The 24,061-nt window shown below is 33.3% G+C and overlaps 2 protein-coding genes and 1 long non-coding RNA gene across 5 annotated transcripts; 1 reads left to right on the top strand and 2 right to left on the bottom strand.

The window, feature by feature from the left end:
* LOC18613913 (transcription factor bHLH14) lies at positions 10,356-12,423 on the top strand. Its single transcript, XM_007051395.2, has one exon. It carries the CDS (start codon positions 10,731-10,733, stop codon positions 12,222-12,224), a length of 1,494 nt encoding a protein of 497 aa, XP_007051457.2. The 5' UTR covers positions 10,356-10,730; the 3' UTR covers positions 12,225-12,423.
* Positions 14,185-19,623, bottom strand: LOC18613912. 3 transcript variants are annotated; one of them, XR_001927802.1, is made up of 4 exons: positions 18,889-19,018; positions 18,583-18,777; positions 14,519-14,847; positions 14,185-14,415 (listed from the first exon to the last, which is right to left on the bottom strand). It is a non-coding gene; the product is annotated as an uncharacterized LOC18613912 (long non-coding RNA). The 3 variants fall into 3 exon arrangements; XR_001927804.1 differs by lacking the exon at positions 18,889-19,018 and adding an exon at positions 19,293-19,623 and having other exon boundaries at positions 14,186-14,415; positions 18,583-18,740; XR_001927803.1 differs by having other exon boundaries at positions 14,186-14,415; positions 18,583-18,740.
* LOC108660426 lies at positions 21,586-23,137 on the bottom strand. The gene has a single exon (XM_018115060.1). The coding sequence runs from the start codon at positions 22,760-22,762 to the stop codon at positions 21,818-21,820; it is 945 nt and encodes a 314-aa protein (XP_017970549.1). The 5' UTR covers positions 22,763-23,137; the 3' UTR covers positions 21,586-21,817.

Genomic DNA, 24,061 nt, shown 5'->3' with positions numbered 1-24,061 from the left:
TGGACAAATTACGTGACTAAGATTAATTGATGTGAAATAGCTATGTTAGACAATTGATAACTCATTAGAAAGCTAAGAATTGAATAGCTAAAATTATAATTTCTATAAATATTGATGGTAAGAACATAATATTCAAACATTAAGTGACTAGAACAAAAACTCTTAAAAATTAAGTTAACAAATAAATTATTTTTTATTTTTTTATTTTTAAAAAGAGCATAAGAAACCTTTCGTAAATTGCAAGTCATCTAGTCACGATTCCTATCCTAACCAATTAAAGAGCTCAATCCCTTCTAATATCTAAAGTCAACATCAAAGTCTATAAAATAATTCTATGATATGATTAATTAATAAACATATCAAAACCTTTAATTTAAATATGTAAAACAGGATGCAATATATATATATAAGTCCCTTACAAGACTTGTATGATAAGAGTAAAAAGGTCAATGGAACTTAGATCTACTTATGACAATTTAATCACATTTATTTGCCTTTGAAAGAACAAATATTTTAATTAATTAGCATTATCTACTTCAATTTTTTACTCAATATATATATATATATATATATATATATATATATATATATATTTGCACATGCACTTTGTGTGTATTACTTACCCAATAGATTAATATATATTAGTTGATGATCATGGGAGAATTATTTTTGACTTTACTCGAAAGAAGAATAAATCTGTGATTAAAATAAAATAAGTTGAGTTATTTTCTCACACAAAGAGAAATATTTACTTTATATTTGTGTGGAGTGCGTTCCACATAACAAAAACAAATCTTGTGGGCCTCAAATCAACATCATGATCAATGTTGGAAATGCGTCCTTTTTAATCATATATAAATATATTGAATATTTTAATCATTCTAGTGTATGATTTGATTAGTTCTGTTCATTTTCCGACTCTATAAATAATAAACAATCATTCATATGAAAAACCAACCAAATCCAATCTTTTGAAGAATTGAAAGGGATAAAAGAACATGTTCCCTAATTCTCTTTAGATTAATTAAACATTAAATTTTTCACTCATACCCCACTCAATAGTTATGTACAGCTGTAAGAATTTTGATGTCACGAGTTAGAATCTGTTATAATATTATATTAAAATGTTAAATCAATATTTGAATTAAGAGTTCATGAAATGAATTAATCATTTATCATCATTTTAACGAGGATAAAACAAAACGCATGAAATCATTTTCAAATATTCTAAAAGATCTTTTTTGAGAAGTCTCGTGGGACTCGATTTGGAGCTTTTTACCCTAGGGCTAAAATGATAATGGGTTACAAAAGAAAAATGAAAACTAGAGACTTCTTAAGAGGGTTGTCATAAAAGTGGAGAGACAAGATTTCCTTTCATGTAAGCACATGCTGAAGCAGCAAAAATCGTGGAGCACCATTTACGTAATAACATTCAATCATCCTTTTCTCTCTCTTTTGTTCTGTTCCCCGACATGGGTCAATTCTTAACACCAAAAAAGCAGCTCCAACACCCAAATGTTTTGTTTTTTTTCTCTATTTTTTCCCCCTCCCTTCAAATACGATCTAGGACTAGCATTGAAATTTAATCAAAAATATGAATCCAAACACAAAATTTTACCTATGACTGGATGTATTTTGTCCACAACATGGCACACGTGACAGACTATTGAATATTCTTTTATCAATGTTTTATTTCATTAATTAATAATCTTCCATCACTAAGATTTGGCTTGCTTATCCGGCCACAATCCGGCTGAATAGATATATAATATATTAAGGTCCAGGGGCTTTGCTTAAAGTATAAAAGGCTAGTGACATCCTAAAAGCCAATTGCTCCCCTTTTAGGGGTACACTAGATAGTTTTAACATCCTAAAAGAATACAATTGGCCGGCAAATTGTGGGGTTTCCACAAGTCTTAACCAACTTTTTAGGTTTTTACTCGCCTAGCTCATTAAAATAATACCAACTTGTTCTATTTTTTTTTTCAACATTTGATTAATTTTAGGTTTCTTAGTAGGAGGGTAATGTTTTATTGGATAGATTAATTTCATTTCTTTGATCTCAAAATTTAAATTTTAGATATTTTAATTAAAATTTCAAGTTTCTAACCATGGGAATGTTGATACCCAACTTCTCAATATGTGTTTCTTTCGTTTCCGCAAACATATCACAAGTTATTCGTTGTTTTACTTCATAATCAAATTATAAATTAATTTCTTGTTGCTTGTCAACATAGCTGTTCGAGTGCTTTGACAGCTTTAATATGCATGGCGCCTCTGTTTTTCCCACTTTCACATGCGGTGTCAAACAATAGTGGGATGATAAAACTTTTGACTCCAAACACTGGATTATGTTGTATTCTCCTGTTATTACAAAGTATGATCATTAACTCTTTGGCTTCTTCGAAAGTCTTTGGCCAACTACGCGGAGACTTCACATGGCAGTAATTTCAATCTTAAAATTAATAAACTCACTTTTCAGAAAAAAAAAAAAACTCTTTGACTCCTTCAAAACCAAAAAATGTTATACGCATCTGAGCATTTAGTTTATTAGTTGGTGTATTATCTTCTATCTAAAAAAAAAGTTCAAATTCTCTCTCTCTCTCAATTATATAAAAAAAAAAAACCAAAAAACGCTATACAATCAAGTGAAAACAGGTAAAGGTTCTTTAACCAACAAGTGGAAGGTGTCTTTATTCCGGTTAAACTAATTCCACCAATGACAGATTGGCTTATTGCTTGAGTGTTGCAATCGGACATTTTATGAGCATATTGTAGTGTTGTATTATAAACCAATTAAATCTGTTTCTTATTTAAATAAAATAAAATATTTCACTAGCTAATTTGAACATGATTAGCATAACCCTAATTACGGACCGCCCATGTGATATTCTGAGCATAAAACATTAGCATTAACAAAAGCAACTTTACCCATTTAGAAAACAATGATTGGAGAAGATTTAACAAGATAAACCAAAAAAAAAAAGCTAGTTGTTATTAAGAAAAAGAAGTAAAAAAATGCAGATGGGGACGAAATAGCTGGTGGAACGTTAATGAAGAGGGATGGCCTCTAAAATGAATGAGGAGGCAATTTTTATCCAAATCACTACAAATTTACAAGTCGAGGGAAAGAGAGAGAAGGAGGTGTGCTAAAAGAGAATGATGTGGATGTGGATATGATATCTCAGCATTGCAAAATGATTGTGAAAAAATAGCCTCAAGAAAACGAAATGATGTTGAGCTGATGAATTGCAATTAAAATATTGCATGTCCATTAGATTTAATGCAATTTATGACACATCTTGGGGAAGAGAGTGAAGGGTGGGGGGCGGGGACGGGGGCAAGGGGACTTGTCTTCTTCCATTTGCTACCAGAACATGGGGGTCCATTTTTCTTCCTTTATTCATTCTTTGCTCCAAAGATAATTGAAGCAAAAACTGTAAAATATAATATATATATATATATATATATAATTGTAATAATTGATCATTAAAACTTTTATTCTTAACACCTAACTATTAAGACTCCATTATTGTTGTTTTTGTTATTTGTTTTTTACTTTCAAAAATAAAAATTGTAAATATTGTGCTTAAATAAAAATAAATGAATAATATTTAAAATTACTAAATTTATTAAAAAAAACAAAATTGCATAAATTTACAATATTTTTAAAATTTATATTACATTTAGTAATTAAGAATAAATACCAAATATATATTAAATTAAGATAATGTGTATTTAATAAATATTATCCGTTGAACACGAGATTTATGATTTATTGTTTAAATAACTTTTGAATTTTAAAATAAATCATTGATATTTGAAAATATAGATAAATTAATTAATCAGATATTTATGACAATTATGTTTTGGTTTCCATATATTGAACCGGGTACTGATCTATTTAATAGCTGCCACCTCCTCAGGTACCAACATTAATTTACCAACACAAAAAAGAAGTTTGAGAGTTAATTTTCTTCATGGTTGTAATCATCCTTCATTGCTTCTACTAGCCTTTTTTCGAGACACTTTAACACTGTTTTGTACAGCGTCCGTGCTCGATTCCAAAATTAGAAACTTTCTCGGATGTACCCGGCCACTACATCCACTCTGGGTAATAGTTTCTCCACTATGATAAAAATGACGGGTTTAAATTAGAGATGGGACCTACCTTTTTAATGAAATTTTAATTCTGTGATAAAAAAATCATTAGAGAATTCATATATTAATAATAATTTGTTAGTTGGTCTGAGGTACGATGTTGAAAGATTTTTTAAAATTTATTTCATGATTCATAATTATTCAGTACAAACGTTTGGTTGATTGATGATTATATGATAAGGTATGATGGGATTTCAAATTATCCTCATTTAACCACCGACATCTTAATCAAATTAAGAAGAAAAATACGATGAAAGCAATAATTTTGTCCTGATCGCATGAATATATATGGACTTAAATTTCATATGAATATGGTGAAATTAGAGGAAGAAATCGAAGGTAACATCATATCATATGGGGAATGTCTCATGAATTGGATGCAAACAATTGATCAAATGCAAAGTTGTCATGTTAAGTATCAAATCAATTCGCAAATACCAAATAAATGTAAAGTGATTATGAAGATCAAATGTGTAAATATGCAGAGATTCATAATATATTTCGTGGCTCTCATAACTTTCCAGTCACACATTCATAAAATGGAATGATGAGATGGGGTAAGGTTTTAGACTCCATTCGCTATAAGCGTCAACGTCGTGATCAAAAATAAGAAAAGGGGTAAACAGTGAAAGCAATTATTGTTTGTCCTGATTGAGGTGATGAGAAATTCGGATTTACAAAACAAATTTTGGTAATATACAAAAGAAGGAGATGGAAGGTAAGAATTAATGGTTTATGAGAAATGACTCATCTTCTTGGACTCAAATTACTGACAGGGAAAACCGTCTCGTTGAATCAAATCAACATGCTAACGCCAAATGTGAATAGTACTCTCCTGTCCGGAGGCAAGCGGAACTTCAGAGATTTTGTTGTTTTATTGTCCACAATGATTGATTGATTGATTGATTGATATCTATCAACCAGGAATTATCGAACTTTATTCATAAAAATTTCATTGAAGAAACCCTTATAATAAAAAAAAAAGGTTTATTTAAAAAAAAAAAACCCAGAGAAACCAAGAACATTTCCGGATGGTGTATCTTCGTAAAATGGTGGTAGGGTAGTGACATTATTTGCGTTTTCGAAACAGGAAAAACACTTTTTAAATTAGAGCAAACGCCATTAATTTCCTTTTTTTTTCTTGTAAGAGAACGAACGTTGAAGAAAACAGAAAGTTATTGTCAATCCGTGAATGGACCCGTCAAGCTGTGATCATGAACGAGATCGGGAACAGTAATAATTTAATATATTGGTGTAAAATTCATTTTATCATTTGAAAAAACAGCAAATCTATTTCAAAGGAAGCTGGGAATCACTATCGTCATTAAGCTTGATCTCTTTCTATCCAAATCGGATAAAGACCTGATGTATAATATTATATACATATATATATATATATATATATATATATAGATATGCCATGAACATGATTATTACTCTAGCTCGGTGTGCTTTTCGTTAATTTGGACACAAGAAATTAATATATATATATATATAAAAAAACCCAATNCCATGAACATGATTATTACTCTAGCTCGGTGTGCTTTTCGTTAATTTGGACACAAGAAATTAATATATATATATATATATAGACAAACCCAATCTAGTTTTGTCTTACATGTTGAAATATATTTATATATATATATATTAATGATTTAAAATCACTTGCGATTGATAATCCAAAAATAATTATTAGGAATATAATTTCTTAATTTCCATGAATGGGACTGCAATATTTCCTGTTATATCCACCATTCCCACATGTGAGAAACTGGTAGTAGTTGGCGTTATCTTGATATTGAACAGAGGCAAAAACAATCACGGCCTTAGAAATAGCAGCTGCCCCGGTGGCCAACTTGATAAAAAGAATGTAATGTGAGAATGGGCAACATTTATCTGTCGCAATCAAATGTGCATGTTATGTTATGTCCTTGTACAATAAAATCATGCTGGCAGAGAAATTCAAGTGAATGATTTACGGTTTTCGAATAACCAAAATTACTATTCTCACTTTCACCCATTATACGAGAACACTAATAATACTAGTAATTGTGGAAGAGACAAATCCAAGTAAAAATTTTACTCTACTTTTTAACTCCATCTTTTTCTTCATGTCATCACTTTGATTAAACTTTGAATATTCATGGTATGGTGCAGATTTTCTACGCGATGGTCACGAGGTCGAGGAATAAAATGGCTGCGGGGGCGGACCATAAGGCAAACATGCTGCAGCGATTGAATGTGATTGGCTTCAGTACCTGGTACAACAACCACTCGCATAGATTCTCCTATTTTGCTTATTCTAAAGTTATCTTTGATCAATCCACGGGCCTCATCTCCTGCCCAAAACCATTTTTTTTTTCAAACATATCAAATCAGATTGTTTAATTTATTATCCTTTCGACGATTGGCAAGTTTTACTTTTATTCCTCCATCTAATCTGACTTTTTCTTACGCAGCCTAGCTCCAAAGTATGTTATAAGCTAGGGCTGGATCCCTTTTGTTTCACGCCATGCGTTTTACCCACGTGGGTTAATGATTAATGAGTAATGACTTGCCCAGCAGCCTTTATCAATATTCTCAGTGAACCTAACTCCAACAGTGAAAAAACTTGCTATTATTTTTATTAACATGAAAGCGACATTAATGCATGCTTGCTTATGTATGCTAACAAATGGCACATGGCACACTGAAATTGCTTGATTTCCAGTAATTTTGATGTGATGTGTACGTACCTTATTTTATAATATTTAATACTTTCTGATGTGATGCATGTAACATCGTCATTATAATGCATTACATGCAGAAAATGCAACTTGGCACCTATATTGTGGCCGAAGCGTTTTGTCATGATTAATTTAAACCATATATGTCTGTGTTTGATGAAAATTTTGTTTCCTTTCAAAAAAAATAAAGATATTTTAATAAAAAAACTAATTTTGTTTGTACAGAGATATACACATATATTTTTGGGTACATATATTAATATAAAATTTTCTATATTTTTTATTTTTATATTAATAAGTGTTTCACACTATTTTTTTTTTTAAAAGCGTATCAATTTTATTGCTCACCTCCGTCAGGATGCCATTTACAGTCTTCAGCTGAGATTTACGAGACTGGTTATGGCATGCAAGAGGCCAGGTTGGAGGCACTGTCGCTGTACAATTTCCTTCAACAGTGTTTCACACTCTTTTTGATTGCAAATGTATTCAGAGAAAATTGTTGTAAATGTTATTGCAACACACAACTATCCGCAGGAAGTTTATAGTCACTCTGACATGATCATATGAATTACTCAAAAGCATGATTATGTGGATTATTTGGCTAATCAACTCTTGGAGAATACAATGCCAAGAGAAAAGGGTTTAGAATTTCGAGAATTCATCGTACGAATAATTAGTTGTATTGATGTGTTTCACATCAGCGTTTGCAAAATTGTATAAATCTCCATAATTTGTTTTGGCTTGGTCTCAAGCAATTATAAGAAGCTGAGAAGAATGCTATTTTATCTCTAGCTAGTGCAGTGTCAGAAAAAATTTTTGCATGGTGAATCCGTGTACACTGAGAATGGCTTTTTCCAATTCGGCGAAAAAAGGGATGGGCATGTGAGTTGTCTGAAACAAAATAATGTCTAGGAGAAGCCGATGCTGCTTATCTTCGGAAGTTGTTGAATGGGAGGGATCAAAGTTTCTATCTGAGAGCAGACATTGCCAACTTGTGTCCCTTAAAATCAAGCCTGGGGCTGTAGTTGTCACTCTCCAGATAGGACAAACCACATTTAAATTTCCATATTTTTTACTTTGGGGAGGAAGATTCCAGCGTACTTTCTTTTTCCCCCTTTGCTACATATTGTAAGTACCTTGAGAAAGTGGTAAATAAGTTAGGTTAATGTTTTTACATAGAAAACCTATTTACTTTTTTTTTTAAAAATCAAATATACTCGATTACATATGTTACTTCATTCTGGGTAACAGAAATGCCTTTGTTATAAAGGTGGGAACAGAAGGTTAGGTCGAACATATTGCTCTGCTTTCCACAATAAATACAGATTCCGATCTTGGCAATGGCAAATAAGTTATTTAATGCGGTTTAGCAAAACATAACTGCGGCAGTTATATGATCGTGAGAATCTTGGAAACCAGCAAATCTTGATAGATATATGAAGTTGGTTAATGCAAGGCGACGCATGATTGGCTTAAAAATCTCTTGTATTTATCAGTGACAACACAAGAAGGACATGGTACAGTAGTACCAGTTATCATACGATTTAAAGCATTTGTTTCCATCAATGTACGCCACGCCGGAGGGAAAAAAAAGCGGTGTTGTCACAATTATTGTGTCCCAAAGCCATCTTCGTCAAGTACCTGGCAGGCTGAAGCATGAAAAATGGAAAGGTTACCAGGATGGGAATGGCGATCTCGAATATGCAGGCGAGCTGGGGATTAACTGGCGAGAACTTCCATGGACACCATTCAACTGATTTTTTAAAAAATCAAAGAATCTTCATTGTAATTGGAACTTGTAACATCCATGATTTTGCAGCTGTTATAAGCTGACAAACTCTGCCTCATGAATCACTGGAACCCCCACGGAAAGCATTTACATCAGACAGGAAATCACGAATTAAAACCAGGAGGTAATGTCGGACATGACAAAACTTGGAGCCTTGTGTTAATAAAATTTTCAAGCAAATCGTTTAGTGGACTACCAAACCAGAGTCATGTCCTACACGTTTAAGTTTTTCACCTTTCAATGCAAACATCACAACAAGAAAAAGCCAATATACATGGGAATGATGATGAGACACATCGAGCTAGGATAAACAATTTATTGCCTTCAAATTGTTTTACAGGGTAGTGATGCAGTCAAGATTTTAGATTTGAAAAGATAAAAATAAAAAAATTAATATTTTAAAAAACAAGAGTACAAAATTTTTATAAAATAAAGAAAAAATTATAAATTTTTGAAATTTTAGGAGGGCAGGGGTGCCCACTAGCCTCTCTGCCTCCGCCTCTGCAGGGAGGAGTGAAAATGAGGCCTTATTTTCGACCCTGTAAAATGTTTTTGTGCAATATTCCCTTCTCTCTCTTTTACACCTGAGATTCACCGTTTCCATAAAATACAAAATCTTTTGGCATAGTTTTTTTTTTTCAAATCTCATACATTACGAGATTCCTAGCTTTATGTAGGTACAATAACCATGAGCTGAATCATATACCAGCAAGCAGTATATGAATATATGATAATAAAATTTTAAAAGGTTGATTAATGATTATGCACTTTGTTGTTGAAGGGATGCACATGTAAAAAATATATACACGATGGGAAAGACGTAAAAATTGGAGTATGTAAATCTTTTACACGAGACAGCCTAGCAAAGCTAGACAAGTCGTGAATGTGTTAGGGCCAGAAATCTCCTCTTCTGACTTTATCTATGAAAAACACGTTTCCAAATGTGTTAGGGCGAGAGTCCACGAATGATAGCCTCCTAGTTTTTTTTTTTTTTCTAAATTTTTTTCGGAGTTTGGGGAGGGGCGGTTGTGCAGGTACCAAGTATGTGTACTGCTCCCTTTCAATTCTTTCTTTCCTTCTGGATGGCTGTGAGCAGCAAACTAGGCAATAGAAAAACCAATGATTGTACGGTAAATGTTGAGCTTCGGAAGACCATATGCTTAAGTCTCAAAATCATTTTGTTTTCGATTTCGATTAAAATGAAAGAAGACGTATACAAATGAGACTAAAGGAGTCAATGAAAATGGATTAAACTTTTGGAATTCTATTTATTTATTTAGTACTTCCTCCATCTAATATATATATATATATTATTTGGTTTTGTTTAGAATATAAGAAATTTTAATTTGAATTTTGATTTTAATTAGTTATTAAAAATAAAAGAAAAAGTGAGTGATTATAGTTAAGGGAGATATTAATTTAAACAAAGAATATTTTATTTGATGTTTAGGGAAGAAATGAAAAAAAGGACAAAAAATAATTAGTAATGTAAACACGGAGGAGGGCCCCACACCCATCAGTAGTCACTGGGCCTCTCGCTATCAATTCACGTGCTAGTGGTGCCCAATAGTGACGCCCCTAATAGGCTAATTTGGACAAATTGGCCCCACCTACACCAAACTAAGCTTCTTCCTTTATAAACCCGCTCTCCCTCCCCCTATTTTTCTTCGATTCCCCCGTACTCTCTTTTTTCCTCTATAAAATTATCTCTTTGATTTTTTCATTTTAGCATTTCATTTTCCTTTGCTCAAAACTTGCTCTGGCTTCCTTCCTCACTCGCTCTCCATATATATAAACACACACAGGCCGAAAAAGCAAATAACTCAACTTCCTCCAACCATTTATTTTAGTAAAATTTGATCTTTTTTACAAGCTCTCCTCCCCTGGTAAACGACTAAAAAGAAGAAAAATAAAAAAGAATAGAGAAAACCTCTTCCGGGTTCTCAGCTTTATAGATTCCATAATAGTATTTTCATTGTCCTCCTTTTTCTCCCCTTTTCTTACATCTCTTACACTCCAGCCCACACGTTTTCTTCTTCATTTTTCTGTCGGCGATGGAAGAGCTGATAATCTCCCCCTCTTCATCTTCTTCACTGGTCTCTTTTTCCCAGGAAACTCCACCTTCGACTCTCCAGCAGAGGCTCCAATTTGTAATCCAAAGCCAGCAAGATTGGTGGGCATATGCTATTTTTTGGCAGACATCGAACGATGAGCATGGCCGTTTGTTCCTGACTTGGGGAGATGGTCATTTTCAAGGCACCAAAGATACGTCTCCCAAATTAGGTGCCAATATTTCCAACATTCCGGGCTTAAACAATGAGCGAAGAAAGGTGATGAAAGGAATCCAAGCCCTCATTGGAGACAACCATGACATCGATATGTCGATGATCGACGGCACTGATATCACTGATGCTGAATGGTTTTACGTCATGTCATTGACTCGATCTTTCTCTGCTGGAGATGGGATTCCAGGCAAGGCTCTTAGTACCGGCTCTTTGGTTTGGTTAACTGGTGCTCATGAGTTGCAATTTTACAATTGTGAAAGAGCTAGAGAAGCTCAAATGCATGGCATTGAAACACTGGTTTGTATCCCAACTTCTTGTGGGGTTCTTGAACTAGGATCCTCGGAAATGATCAGGGAAAACTGGGGCTTAGTCCAGCAGGTGAAATCCGTATTCGGGTCCGATCTCATTGGCTTGGTACCCAAACAATCCAATCCGAATCCAAATCTAACACCGGGTCCAATCCAGTTCCTTGACAGAAACATCTCTTTTGCTGACATCGGCATAATTGCCGGTGTTCAAGAAGAAGATGCAAGCCCTGATAACAGAACCAAGCAAGAAAACCACAACAACCAAACCAAGAAAGATTCCACAAAACCTGGGCAATCTTCTTATGTGGACTCAGAGCATTCAGATTCTGATTGTCCATTACTTGCCATGAACAATATAGAGAAGAGAACCCCAAAGAAACGTGGAAGAAAACCCGGGCTCGGGCGAGAGACACCGTTGAACCACGTGGAAGCAGAGAGGCAACGCCGAGAGAAGCTGAACCACAGGTTCTACGCGCTCCGAGCCGTAGTCCCGAACGTGTCGCGCATGGACAAAGCATCACTCCTATCTGACGCTGTTTCGTACATCAATGAGCTAAAGGCGAAAATTGAAGAACTGGAGTCACAGCTTCAGAGGGAGTGTAAGAAAGTGAAGGTCGAAATGGTTGATGCTATGGATAATCAAAGCACTACCACTTCAGTCGATCAGGCAGCCAGGCCTAGCAATTCATCTTCTGGAACCGCTGGGTCTGGTGGCCTCGAATTTGATATCAAGATTATGGGAAATGATGCAATGATTAGGGTTCAATCAGAGAATGTGAACTACCCATCTGCTAGGTTAATGATTGCCCTTCGTGATCTGGAGTTTCAGGTCCATCATGCAAGCATGTCCTGTGTTAACGAGCTCATGCTCCAAGATATTGTCGTCAGGGTCCCTGATGGATTGAGAACTGAAGAAGGCCTGAAATCTGCTCTTCTTAGGAGGCTAGAGCAGTAAGGTTAATTAGTAAGAGTATGGAGTCTTTGTTCTCAATTATGTTTTAGTTTCTTTATTTTATCCCTTTATTTTTTGTTTTCTCCCAGTTCTCTTTGGTAATTGATTTGGTACTTTTTGCTTCTTCGGAGTTGTCTTTGAGCTTTATCTTTCTGCTTGTCATGTAATTAAGGCGATAAAATCAAGCAGCTGTTTTTTCTTTTGTTTTCCAGTGGTTGCAGTGCTTTCTTTTAGCTAAATTTCTACATATTTTTCTGGTGGCTGTTCCCCAAGTCCATGACAAGCTTGAGCTTGAATGGAAACCAAACCTTTATGAGCCAAACTAAAAAACCTGAACAAAACAAAAATAAGAAAAATGCAGCATGAAGGCAAATCTGCACATGCACGTTTCTTGACTACTATAATATATAAAATGTTTATCTTGTACAAGTGCAGTCCATATTAAAAATACAAAACAAGGGGGGGGGGGGCGTTAATTTTCATTGCCCAAAAAAATCCAATAATGTTCCCAACTTTTGTGGATGAAAATAATGCTAGCAAGAATTAAAAGCTGGGTGGGAAAAGAGGTGAGGACCCCCACCTTCACCAACTATTAAAGATGGCCCTTGTAAAATGTGGTACCTCTGCATTAATATTAAAATTCTTCAGAGTCCTTTAAATTTATTTCAAAGAAAGAATGCAGTGAAAAAACAACACCTAAACGTACTATTCCTAAGGCTTTGCAGCTATCCTTTCTGGCTCTTTTCTTGGTTTTTTTCTTCGGCTGATAAAGTAAGGAAAGCAACCCATAGAGATAACGGACAAGAGGTTGAGGAATTGCAAAAGTTACCTCATGATCAGGGACCAGTAAAAGTAGCAGCTCTAATTTGGCACGTCAGCAACAACACACACATCCTCCCAGCTAATCAAATTACTGATAAGACAAATACTTCTACTCACCCTCTTGCTTAGCATTCCCACAGTTTGGACACATCCTCGGATCTCGGGAAAGAAAGACATCACCAGCCGTCCACTTAATCAATTAAAGTAGCTTTACGGGTTTTACAGTTTTTAGATGAATTTATTGATTAATTAGTACCAACTGATTTTTATGAATCGCGCAAATGAATTACCTTACCTCCGTTCACATGCAAGTTCATTGGTGATAAGGTCGAGGAAAGTTTTTGGGGAGAGGACTGCGGCTGCCAGCGCTGCTGCATTCAAAGGGCAAAATAATTCGTGTCACGCTGTCAGGAAGAAGGGTACGTTAAATCTGTACCTGAAATGAATGCCCATTCTGCTGAGTTATGATGATACATCAAAATCGTCGTCACAGGATTATCTGGTTAATTTTTCTTTCTTTCTTTTTTATTTATTGGATAATTAAATTTGGCTTTGTGCTTATCCCTGCAATTAAGAATATGTTTGGTGGGATTTGTCGTGGCTTCTCTAGCTGAATACTCGTCCTTGCAGAAGCTCTTGGCTGTCATTGAAAGCTGTCCAAGTTCAATAGTATCATATGGGTCGTCGCTACAACGCTTGGCTATATCTTCGATGATCTGCTGGTGGCCTGAGCTATGGCTATAGGCACCACCACCCTACCGTACCCCTTCTTAATTTATTTCTTTTCTCGCTATAAGATATTTCCCTTCGTCACAGATAAGAAAAACAAGAACAATGTACCCAATTACCGATGAATTTACAATCAAAAGCTCAGACTCAGATTAACTTAATTTGTCAAGATACTATTTCCTACTTAGACTTTTTTCCCTATGGTTCGGTGAGAAACTTAATTGTGCTTATTTAACAACTTTAATTGTGTATTAATTCCAAAACAATGGTAATCATTGGAGAGTAATTATTTGGTGATTTTAGCATTACTGTTATCATTCAACCTTATATCAAAGTCTGGGAGAAGGGTGTATCTGTCTTATTCAAAATTGGTTGAGTAGACATTCAGTTCTTAACCCATCAACTTTAGACCAGCTTGCAGGCACCATTGGGAGGGTGAAAAGAAAGCGGCCAAGCAAATTGAGTGATTTATTTCAAAAATAGCACACAGAGTAATGATTACTCTTTCCTGCATAGCAGAGAATTTTTTATTCAATTATTCAGAGTTCGAATCAAACCCAATTGCATATCTCAACAATCAAATCCCATCACAAAACGTGGTCATCAATCAAAATTAAGGATAAGGGAATCAGCCCCATCATTCCTGCATGAAAAACCCAATAAAACCAATCAATCATTTGAAAAAGCAAAGACATAAATTAAAAAAAAAGAAAGAATACGAATTGGCGAAGAGATTGCAAACCTACCAGGAGAGCCACCTAGGAGGATAGAATTCGATGTTCTAGACCTTCCAGTTGGCGGGCCTTTTGAGATTACAGCATGCTTATTTCGTGGGCAAAGTCCTTTCCACAGTCATGGAAAGATAGGATCAGTATTTCTTTGTTTCCGTACGTTGAACCGTTTGTCCCCAGACACTCATTTTAATAAACAAAAGTTAAGCCAGTTTACAAATCGGGGTTCAGTTCAGTGAATGAACCACATTTTAAACACGTGGTGCATACTTGTGACGCAGGGATAAGAAATTGACACGTGAAATAATCGGCATCATGCGTTGAGGGCCACGTGATCACTAGGACTGCAAACAAAAAGACATTGAATGTAGTCTTAAGTGAAATACTACGACTCGTGTTTCTGCACACAGTTTTAGAAAATATGCTTTTTTTTTTTTCGGTTTTGATGTAACCAAATGCTAAAGCCTAAAAGCCAAAGAGTTTTTCAGAACCAAAACCGAAATATTCTACAAACATTTAAAAAAAAAAAACTCCGTTTGTTTTGTAAATATTGATTTCCAAATATTAATTTTTGTATTTTTTTTATATCCGGTTGGCAACAAACCAATACTTAATGAAAAATTACTTAATTCAGAGAGACACAGAACAAATCTTCCTCTCAACTAGACTTGTTCACCAAGTTGGGCTAGGGCTAGTCGACTCAAAGCGGGCTTTGAACAAGACTTTTTAGGTTGAAGTTCAGTGTGGAATAATATTAATTAATTAATTAATGATATTTATTTCATTTTAATTTTTAAAATATTGATATATCAATATAAAAATATTTTAACATTTTAATAATAAATAGTACTATTTTGGATATTATTAATAAAAACTATTTTATATCTTTAATAGTTAATATTATATTATCCTTTTAATAATAGATATTAAATATAATATAATAAATATTTTTAATATATAAAATAATATTTGTACAAATATTAGTAATAAAATATTCTTATTTAATATTAAAATATTACTATTTTGATATTTTAATGTTATAAGTATTTTTAATATTTTGATCATAATTATTATTATTTTTAATATTCTAAGCTTTGTTTGCAATTACCATTAACCATTAATTAAAATTTAATGTTCAAGTCCTTGTTTTTAAATATTCATGAATAAATACTCAAAAGAAAGCTTAACCTATGAAGGGACTTTACCAAAAGAAAGAAAATAAAACAATATTATTCGATTCACACCAATATTCGTTTTAGAAAAGTTCGAATTAAATTAATGTTTCTTCTCTTTTTTTAGCATCTATTAGTTTGCTCTTATACATTAATTTCAATTTAAAATTTAAAATTTTAATGTAAAATAAACTAAAAATAATAATTTTTCATATCAAATCTAAAGTGAATATTTATTTTTTGATACGGAGAGGGTGCGGACCATTTTTCATATTTATTGTTTATAAATGATATGAAACAAGAGAGAGTACACGTTGGTTAGGTAATGAAAATGAAAGTAAACAAAAAGCATTTAGTATCTAAAGTGACATAGTTAACATCTTTGGTATTTTTAATTAGGCATAATATATAAAAAGTTTTTAAATTATTTAAAAATATTTAAATAAACTTTTATATTTTTATGATATTCAATCAAGTTTTTATACTTTTATTTTACGTTGAATAAGTCTTTATACTTTTATTTTGAGTTAAATAAATCTATATAACTAATTATTTACTTAATCAAAATGTTATTTGTTCTTCTATACCACAATACGCTAACATGGCACGTTAACATATCATAATTAATAATAATGTAACATGTTGATATGTTATAATTAATGATGATGTAACATGTAAATTGAACACGATAACATCATCACGTGGTATTTTTTACTTTTCAAATTAATGCTATGTCAATGTCATGTGGATATAAGATAATAAGTGATATTTTGATATTTAGTTATAAAAACTTATTTAATTTAAAATAAAAATATAAGAATTTAATTGAATATAATAAAATAATAAAAATTTATTTAAATTTTTTTACATAATTTAAGGACTTATTAGAGCATTATACCTTCTAATTATAAAATTCCATACAATTTTCAATGATGTAATTGGCAATAACATTCAATAAATAACCTTAAATAATTGTCTGCCAAAAATTTATTAAGTTATAGCCAAGTGAAAGAACACAACAGTCATGTAAAAGCCTAAATAAGAAAATAATAATAAAGTTTTATTAATAAGTAGCAGTATATAGCTTTAATAATTCATTTCTTCGTTTTTCTTCTACGCTCTCTCCATCTCTAACCAGTTCTATTGCATTCATAGTTGTTACATTACGATTTATTCCCTATGTATATATTTTTGTTAATTTTGTTCAATAATAGTTTACGTTAAATAATAATTATACATATTTATTGTAACAACCCACCCTACGGCTATTATCGATGTGCGTGTCATGTAGGTAAGCCCACACGACTCGAAAGCCTTTCAAGAATATTTTACGTTACTTTGATCAATATTACTTAGCTTTAATTTCTATTACTGTAAAACTTCCTTTACTTTCATAACTAATTTAGCAAATAATTTTCTTGATCTCACATAATGATTTTAATGATGTCAGGCTTAAAAGCATCCATACAACACTTCTAGATAATAAAACTTTTTGAAACGTTACACCATTAATAATCCACAATATCCTAAGACCCCTAGGCCCATAATTTAACAAGTTTAGTAAAATACAACATTCATTTGAAAACGACAGACAACACGACAACAGAGTGACTCAAGGGTAGTGTTATGAGATGCCGATTACCTACTTAGCAAGTTGGACTCTTCTCGTTGCGGCTACCCTCAATCTAATTACTTATCTACCATAGGCGACGATTAATTAAGGTGAGTCTTTCATAACTCAGTGAATGGGTAGGAAGGGAAACAAGCATAAGTGTGAAATATTTATAAATCAAGAAGAGATCAACAAAAATATAGTCAATTAAATTGATGGAATACAACCCTTGCAAGTCTAAGAAATATCAATTTTGTAAGTATATCACATGCAGTAAAACAGATTAAACTTGAACACATAGTAAAGAAATTTCCCAAAACATATGATAAAATTGATACTTAGCATGTTGAAATCAGTTCAACTCCAATCTCATATCAATACTAAATCCATGGCAAGCATATGATAATTAACTTTAAAACATAGGGATGCGATATGTCTAATCATCATTCAACACATATAAATTCTCTTGCCATGAAAAAAAAAAGCAGATTCCAAGTATAATTACCATGCCATGTTTAATGAAAAATCAAATAAGTATGCATTAATCTTGGATAGGTCTAGTATAGCGTTTAGGCTTATTCTCTCTCTTGTCAATAATATCATCACCTACTCGTGAGAACTTCCACGTCATCAAATATAAATCGAGAGTTGAAGTCTCCTTTTTACCTACTCGTGAGAAGTTCCTACGCCATCAAATATAAGTTGGGGCTTCAAGTCTTCTTTTATAATCAAATATCAATAATCATTAATTATTACTTTATGCACAAAGACCACACTTAACTTGGTGTGGTAACAAATCCGACCCCTGAGTGTCTCAAATATATTAAGAGAAAACTCAATATAATTTCAATGGATTCACAAAGCATGATAAAATAGTACGTATTATATTCATAAACCATATGCTTATGCACAAACATATTTCATGGCATGGCATATCTATCAAAACTGCAAGCTTAGTTAAAATAGAAAGTTAAAACTTTGCATTCCATGAGTCAAATAATGGCCAATCTTGGCCTAATGCATCACACAAAGCTTGCAAGGCTAATTTTGAATTGAAAGCTTAGTTAAAGGCTTGTTTGCCCATCTTTAAAACACATAATATATTTATATATATGGTATCATACATATACATACAATATATATAAAATAGCTTCAAAAATCTAAGTCACAATCACAATCAATTTAGAGAATTTCTACTAGCTCATGCTTTTTACAATTTCGTTCAACTATCATGTGTAACATATATTGATAATATATTTTTGAGAATATAGTTTTGAAATTTAATGCCCACTCACCTCAATTGGTGGGAATTCTCACCAATGTTACTAATCAATCTTCTTGGCTTAAACTTGATTCGGTTAATTGCTACAGCAAAGTTCAATTCTCTACCATCTTGGCCTTCAAGGGTTCTAGTGCCACGGCCTACGCTATTTTTTCCAACCTTCACAGCAACCTTTGTTTAACAACCAAGGCACTATTTCAGACAGATCCTAATTAATAACATTATGCACTCATTTAGCATAATTTAAGAATGGTTATTTTATACATATAACTAGCAAGTAGTATAGGAATTAAATATATAATTTCATTTCTTATCTAACCTCGTAGACTCCACCAATCTGCCTTTTAGTATTAGATTACGGTTTAAGCAGCTTTCACACAGCAATGTCTAGTAAATAGCCAAGGTGCCCGCTCAAGTATTCACTAGTAGCATATACCATAATATTTCATAGTATTAGACGTCAACACCAATATTCCACAATTGGATAGCAAGCAGAATAGTAATAAAATTCTAATCCCAAGTCATTTCTTAACCTTCAATAATTTTGACCAACTAGGCCTTGATATCCAGTCAACAATATTAGTAGAGTCTCCCATGAACACTTTCCGTCATACGTTTTTACAACCAATACACATTACATTAATTTATCAAATTCCAATGTTCTTTACGAACCGTAACTAAACCAACCATTCAACTAACAAGTAAATTAATTATTTACCTTACCTTGTTACCTCTTAAAACCCCTCCAAAGCGCAATAATTCTTGCTCACTTTACTTCTTCAAAGCTTACTCATTGAGATTTCCAGCAGCCTACCCCCATTTATGAAGCCTTAACTCCTTCAAGGTTGCATTGTTAGGCTCGGGATATCAAGGGTTAAAAGAATTTTTCCATTGTTTTCCTCTATATTTTTTTTGTATTTCCCTTGAGCTACCCGAGGACTACCATAGAGGAAATGGAAAAGGAAAGCTTGGGTAAAGCTTTAGGGATGGAAGAATGAAAGGTAAAATGAATGAGGGAAAGGATAGAGAGAAAATCAGCTTGGCGTTAATGACAATGGAAGGCATGAATAACCAAGTTTTAGAAATGGTGGTGGGGGACATCTTGTTTTGTCTACTGTGGGCTATTTGCCCAAAAACCCCCTCCATTCTTAATACATTTTTTTTGCATTGTGATCCTCAAGCTTTTCCTTTTTCTATTCTTTGCAATTTGATTATTATTTTTTTCCTTTTTTTTTTTGTTGTGTGTTTTTTATTTTCACTTATTATATATATATTTATTTGAGCTTCACAAAAATAGTTCTCTAATTTATTCTATTGTATATATATATAAAATCTGGTTTTCACATTTTTCAAGTTTAAACCCCTATATACTTGGTCTGAAAATTTATTTTCACCCCTATATCTAGTCGATGGTCATGATCGTTCTAGTGTGCCAAGGATCGTGATGTTACATTTATCCTTTTAAACATAATTCAAGTTTCGAAGACTTATCTAATCCTTTTCCCGTCCATCCATTCCATTGCACGTAATTAAGAATTCAAGTATATTCGTGGCTATCTTCAATAGGCCAATTAGGCAGGCTACAACTTATATTCTTTTAATATAATATATATTATAGATTTATTGAATTTTTAGATTTTTGTTATATTCTATTTCATAAATCTCATTTTTTTTTAATTTCATAAATCTCATATTTGGTATCCAATATTTGAAATTTCAAGTTCCAAGATTTAAGTGCCCTCCTTTCATTACGAGCCCACTGGACTTTCTTTTTGTCTGTTTCAGGGTCATGCCCAAAACATTGCAGCAACCTCAACCTGTCCAGCTTGGGCATGTTTAACCAATTTCATTGGCGTCTTAGCAAAATTAGGCTTGGTTGATAACCACATTCAGGAACATGCATGAATTTCACTTTTTTAAGTGACCAAGCGTCTCTGTTAAGCGGAACTATGTTTTTATTTATAAATTCAAGCCTCATTAATTTTTTATTAATATAAGATCCGTAACATATACATTCAAATAAAAATAATTAATTATATTGATGCAGGTTTGACAAAAAAATTTACATGACCAAACAAGGTGGATCTAACCACACATAACCTCCTTGATGCTATAATCACCGCATCGAAGAATATATGGTAGTTGTTCAAGTGCCATAAATCAAAGATGTATAGGAACAAAGTGTTTAGCTTTGGGGATCAGCCACCTCTATTAAGATTAGATGAGATGAATTTTTCAAAAAATTTAAAAATTAAAACTTTGAATTCAATTCTTCAAACAAGAATTATAAAACTAAATCATTAAAAAGTAAACTTCACACAAACTCTTTGTGTGATATAATATTTTCTCACATTATTTAACCAAATCTTTAATTATAAAACTCTTTTCAGGTTGGTGAAGATATTCATATATAGTTTGGGACAATGGCCAAACTCTGAAGCCCCCTCGAATGCATCAATCAATGGTTGGGCCATAAGTTTGAGCAAATTAAGTGGGGAAGCGTTGACAAGTAGTGAGGTTGTTAGATTGTACTCCGAAAGGTAGAAACTAGGAAATGAATGTCTCGTGACCTTCCAACTTGTTTTTCTCAAGTCTGCATCCGAACTCAACTTTGTATTAATTACGAGTTGTTAATTTATGGTTTTGCACAGTCAAAGTTGTTCTCCTACATATCTACAACGAGGACCTCGCTGCTATGCTATGTCATCGTCTTCATTCTGTTGATCTCTATGAGCAATATCAACACAAACACAAAACAAAGAAAGCTTTTACAAGGAAAGATTGAGAGGAATCTACGACCTTTGGCCTTTGCAACTAGCAAAGTAGCAACAAGTAACAAGAAAACAAGAGACATTGGCGAGAATAGATTTGATTTTTTGACGCCAAGCTTTTTGGCTACATTAGAAAATCAAAGGAGGACTGACTATGGGTTCTAAACCAAACAGTAGTACATCTACGAATGAAAGGCTTTCCAACAAAAAGTAAGTTCCAAGAATGCAAAACAAAACAAGCGTCCTTCTCTAAACTGTTTCTTTCCTTTTTTTCTTCTGGTAATCTTGTTTAATACAACCACCAATAGACTATGGAAATGCCGTTATTACACCATCAACTAAATACCCAAAGCAATTCCCTTCATAAAGATTTACATTTTACCAAAAGCATAAACCCAATAAAATGATTTTCCTTCTTTAAAAAAATGAAAAAGAAAAGAAGAGGCCTATAATCACTATCAAATCTGTGAAAAGGTTTTATGCTAAGGCAGTATCAATAACCCAATGTTGACCATCAGTTTGGATCTTGAGATTATTCATTTGTGCAAATAAATTTACTGCTCTTCTTACCCCACGGTTATCCGCCGCGGTAAAATAATCGTGCCCGAATATTACCCCACCCGGTCTCAAGATCCGATACGCCCGGTTTATATCTCCCCATGCGGATATGAAATCATGACCCGCATCGATCTCTATTAAGTCCGCGGTTATTCCCCACTCGCAGAACTTTTCAAGACCCGAACCGGTTGAGAATGGAACGGGTAAAACCGATTCGGTGGCTTTGAGATAAACCACATTTTGCATGAACTGCTGAAGCAGTAAAACGTCGCCGTTTATCATGATAATGTCCTTGAAACGGTCTCTGAAGCCTGGCCATCCACGAAAGTCGTCGAGGCAGAGTATCTGAGTTTGGAGGCCGAGTTTACGAGTCACGTTGACCATGTGGAGAGCTGACGCGCCCAAGAAAGTGCCTACTTCGATGATAACTCGGGGCTTGACTCGTTTAATCAAGTGTTCAAAAACGGCACCATCGGAGCCCCAGCCTTTGACTCTTTTTTCCTTGAGGAAGGAGCGAACGTGGGGTGGCGGGAAATTGGTGTAAGGGGAGGTACCCTTGAAGACTCGTTCAAGAATCGTTGGGAAGATGAGGTGCGGAGGTAGAGGCGAGTTGGAGCAGTGGCTGGTGACTCGGAAGTTGTCGAGTTGAGTTGGTAAGCTGGCGAATTGGAGAGCAGGAGGAGAAGGAGGAGTCACTTGGAGAAGAAGTTGTTGTTGGGAAGGAGAGGAACGGGAGAAGTAACCCAAGGCGTAGGATAGCAAGAGGAGGATAACGTACGCGGTGGTGTGAGTGAACAGCTTGGCGAGGGAAAGCTTGTTTCTTTGGTGGTGATGAAGGGGAAGAGGGCGTTCGTCTTCTTTCATGGCGATTTGGTTTGCTTTTCTTGGTTCAGGTCTTGAAGAGCAAAAGAAAAAAAAAACAGATCAAGTTTTGGCAATGATTAATTTTGAGTGATGACCGATCATAAAAGGGCAATTATCGTCGGCTGTTCAAAGAAAGGAAAGGGGATTTAACTACCAAAAATGCTTAATCACAGTTTTAACCTTCTTCAAAGCCAATAGCAAACTCCAAAAGAAATTAATCAATTCACCCAAGAAAAAAGAAAAAGTAAAAAACAAGTTCTTCAACCAAATTGTGAGACCAAAAGAGGGGTCTTGGTAATTAGATAAGTTGCGTGCTTATTACAGGAATGGGGTGCTTGGAAAAGACCGGAAACTATCGTGCGTTTGAAGGTTGAAGGTTCACAGTATCGAAGAGGGAAAAGAAAGGGCGTTTTTTACTACTCTTCATAATAAAGAAAAAAAACTGTGTGATTATGTGGAAGAAAAGTCCTTGGGTTTGGAGGTCCTGCCTCTCCTTTTCCTACTTCTGATTCGTACCAAAGATTGAAAGAGATTTTGCAATGCTTGTTATATATTTTTTTAATGATTGAGAAGGGATGACATCTCAAGAAATATGTCTCAATTTCCTCACGTCATTTCATTTTCTTTTCTTAAATTTTGAGTCGAATCTTTTAGGTTAAAAATTGACAGCATCCATAAGATCAAAGTTAGTGTCCTATTAATGTACTGTTTCAATTTACAGCATGCTTGGTTCACCGAAAAAAATAAAATAAAAATAAAATAATTATTTTTTAAAAAATAATTATAATGTAGATTAATTAATAGGAATAAAATATTATAAAAATTGCTATTATTATTTGTTTCATTGTTTGATTGGGTAGAACAATTTTAAGAGTAGTTAAAGAATAATGGGTAAAAAATAAAAATATTTTTTATTTAATTTTAAAAAAAATTTAATTAAAAAATAAAAATACTATGATGAGAAAAAATATTCTTTATTAAAATTAAAAAATTTATTTTGTTAAAAGGTAAAAATATTTTAAGTAATAAAATCAAATAACTTTTACTATAATTGAATAATATTTTCACCAAAATACAAACATAATTTTATTACAATTTAATAATATTTTGTAGTAGAAGTTAATTAAATATTTTATTATAATTAAATAATAGCAGATAGCTTCTAGATGCAGCATTTGGAAGGCAAATTTTCTGTTGAAAGTGACCCTTTTCCCCAGCGGTTAGAGTGGTCAACATCTTAAAACAGATTCATAGAGGACTGGAAAAGGTTCCAGCCATCAAGCAGAATTATTTATCTTG

This window comes from Theobroma cacao, chromosome 1 (assembly GCF_000208745.1).
Source record: "Theobroma cacao cultivar B97-61/B2 chromosome 1, Criollo_cocoa_genome_V2, whole genome shotgun sequence".
Classification (NCBI taxonomy): domain Eukaryota; kingdom Viridiplantae; phylum Streptophyta; class Magnoliopsida; order Malvales; family Malvaceae; genus Theobroma; species Theobroma cacao.
The sequence above is the reverse complement of the archived record's forward strand: the minus strand, read 5'-3'. Positions and strand labels throughout refer to the sequence as shown.

Bases quoted from the DNA above. Each gene is read 5' to 3' on its own strand.
- LOC18613913 (XM_007051395.2), top strand. From the start codon at position 10,731: ATGGAAGAGCTGATAATCTCCCCCTCTTCATCTTCTTCACTGGTCTCT.
- LOC108660426 (XM_018115060.1), bottom strand. From the start codon at position 22,762: ATGAAAGAAGACGAACGCCCTCTTCCCCTTCATCACCACCAAAGAAAC.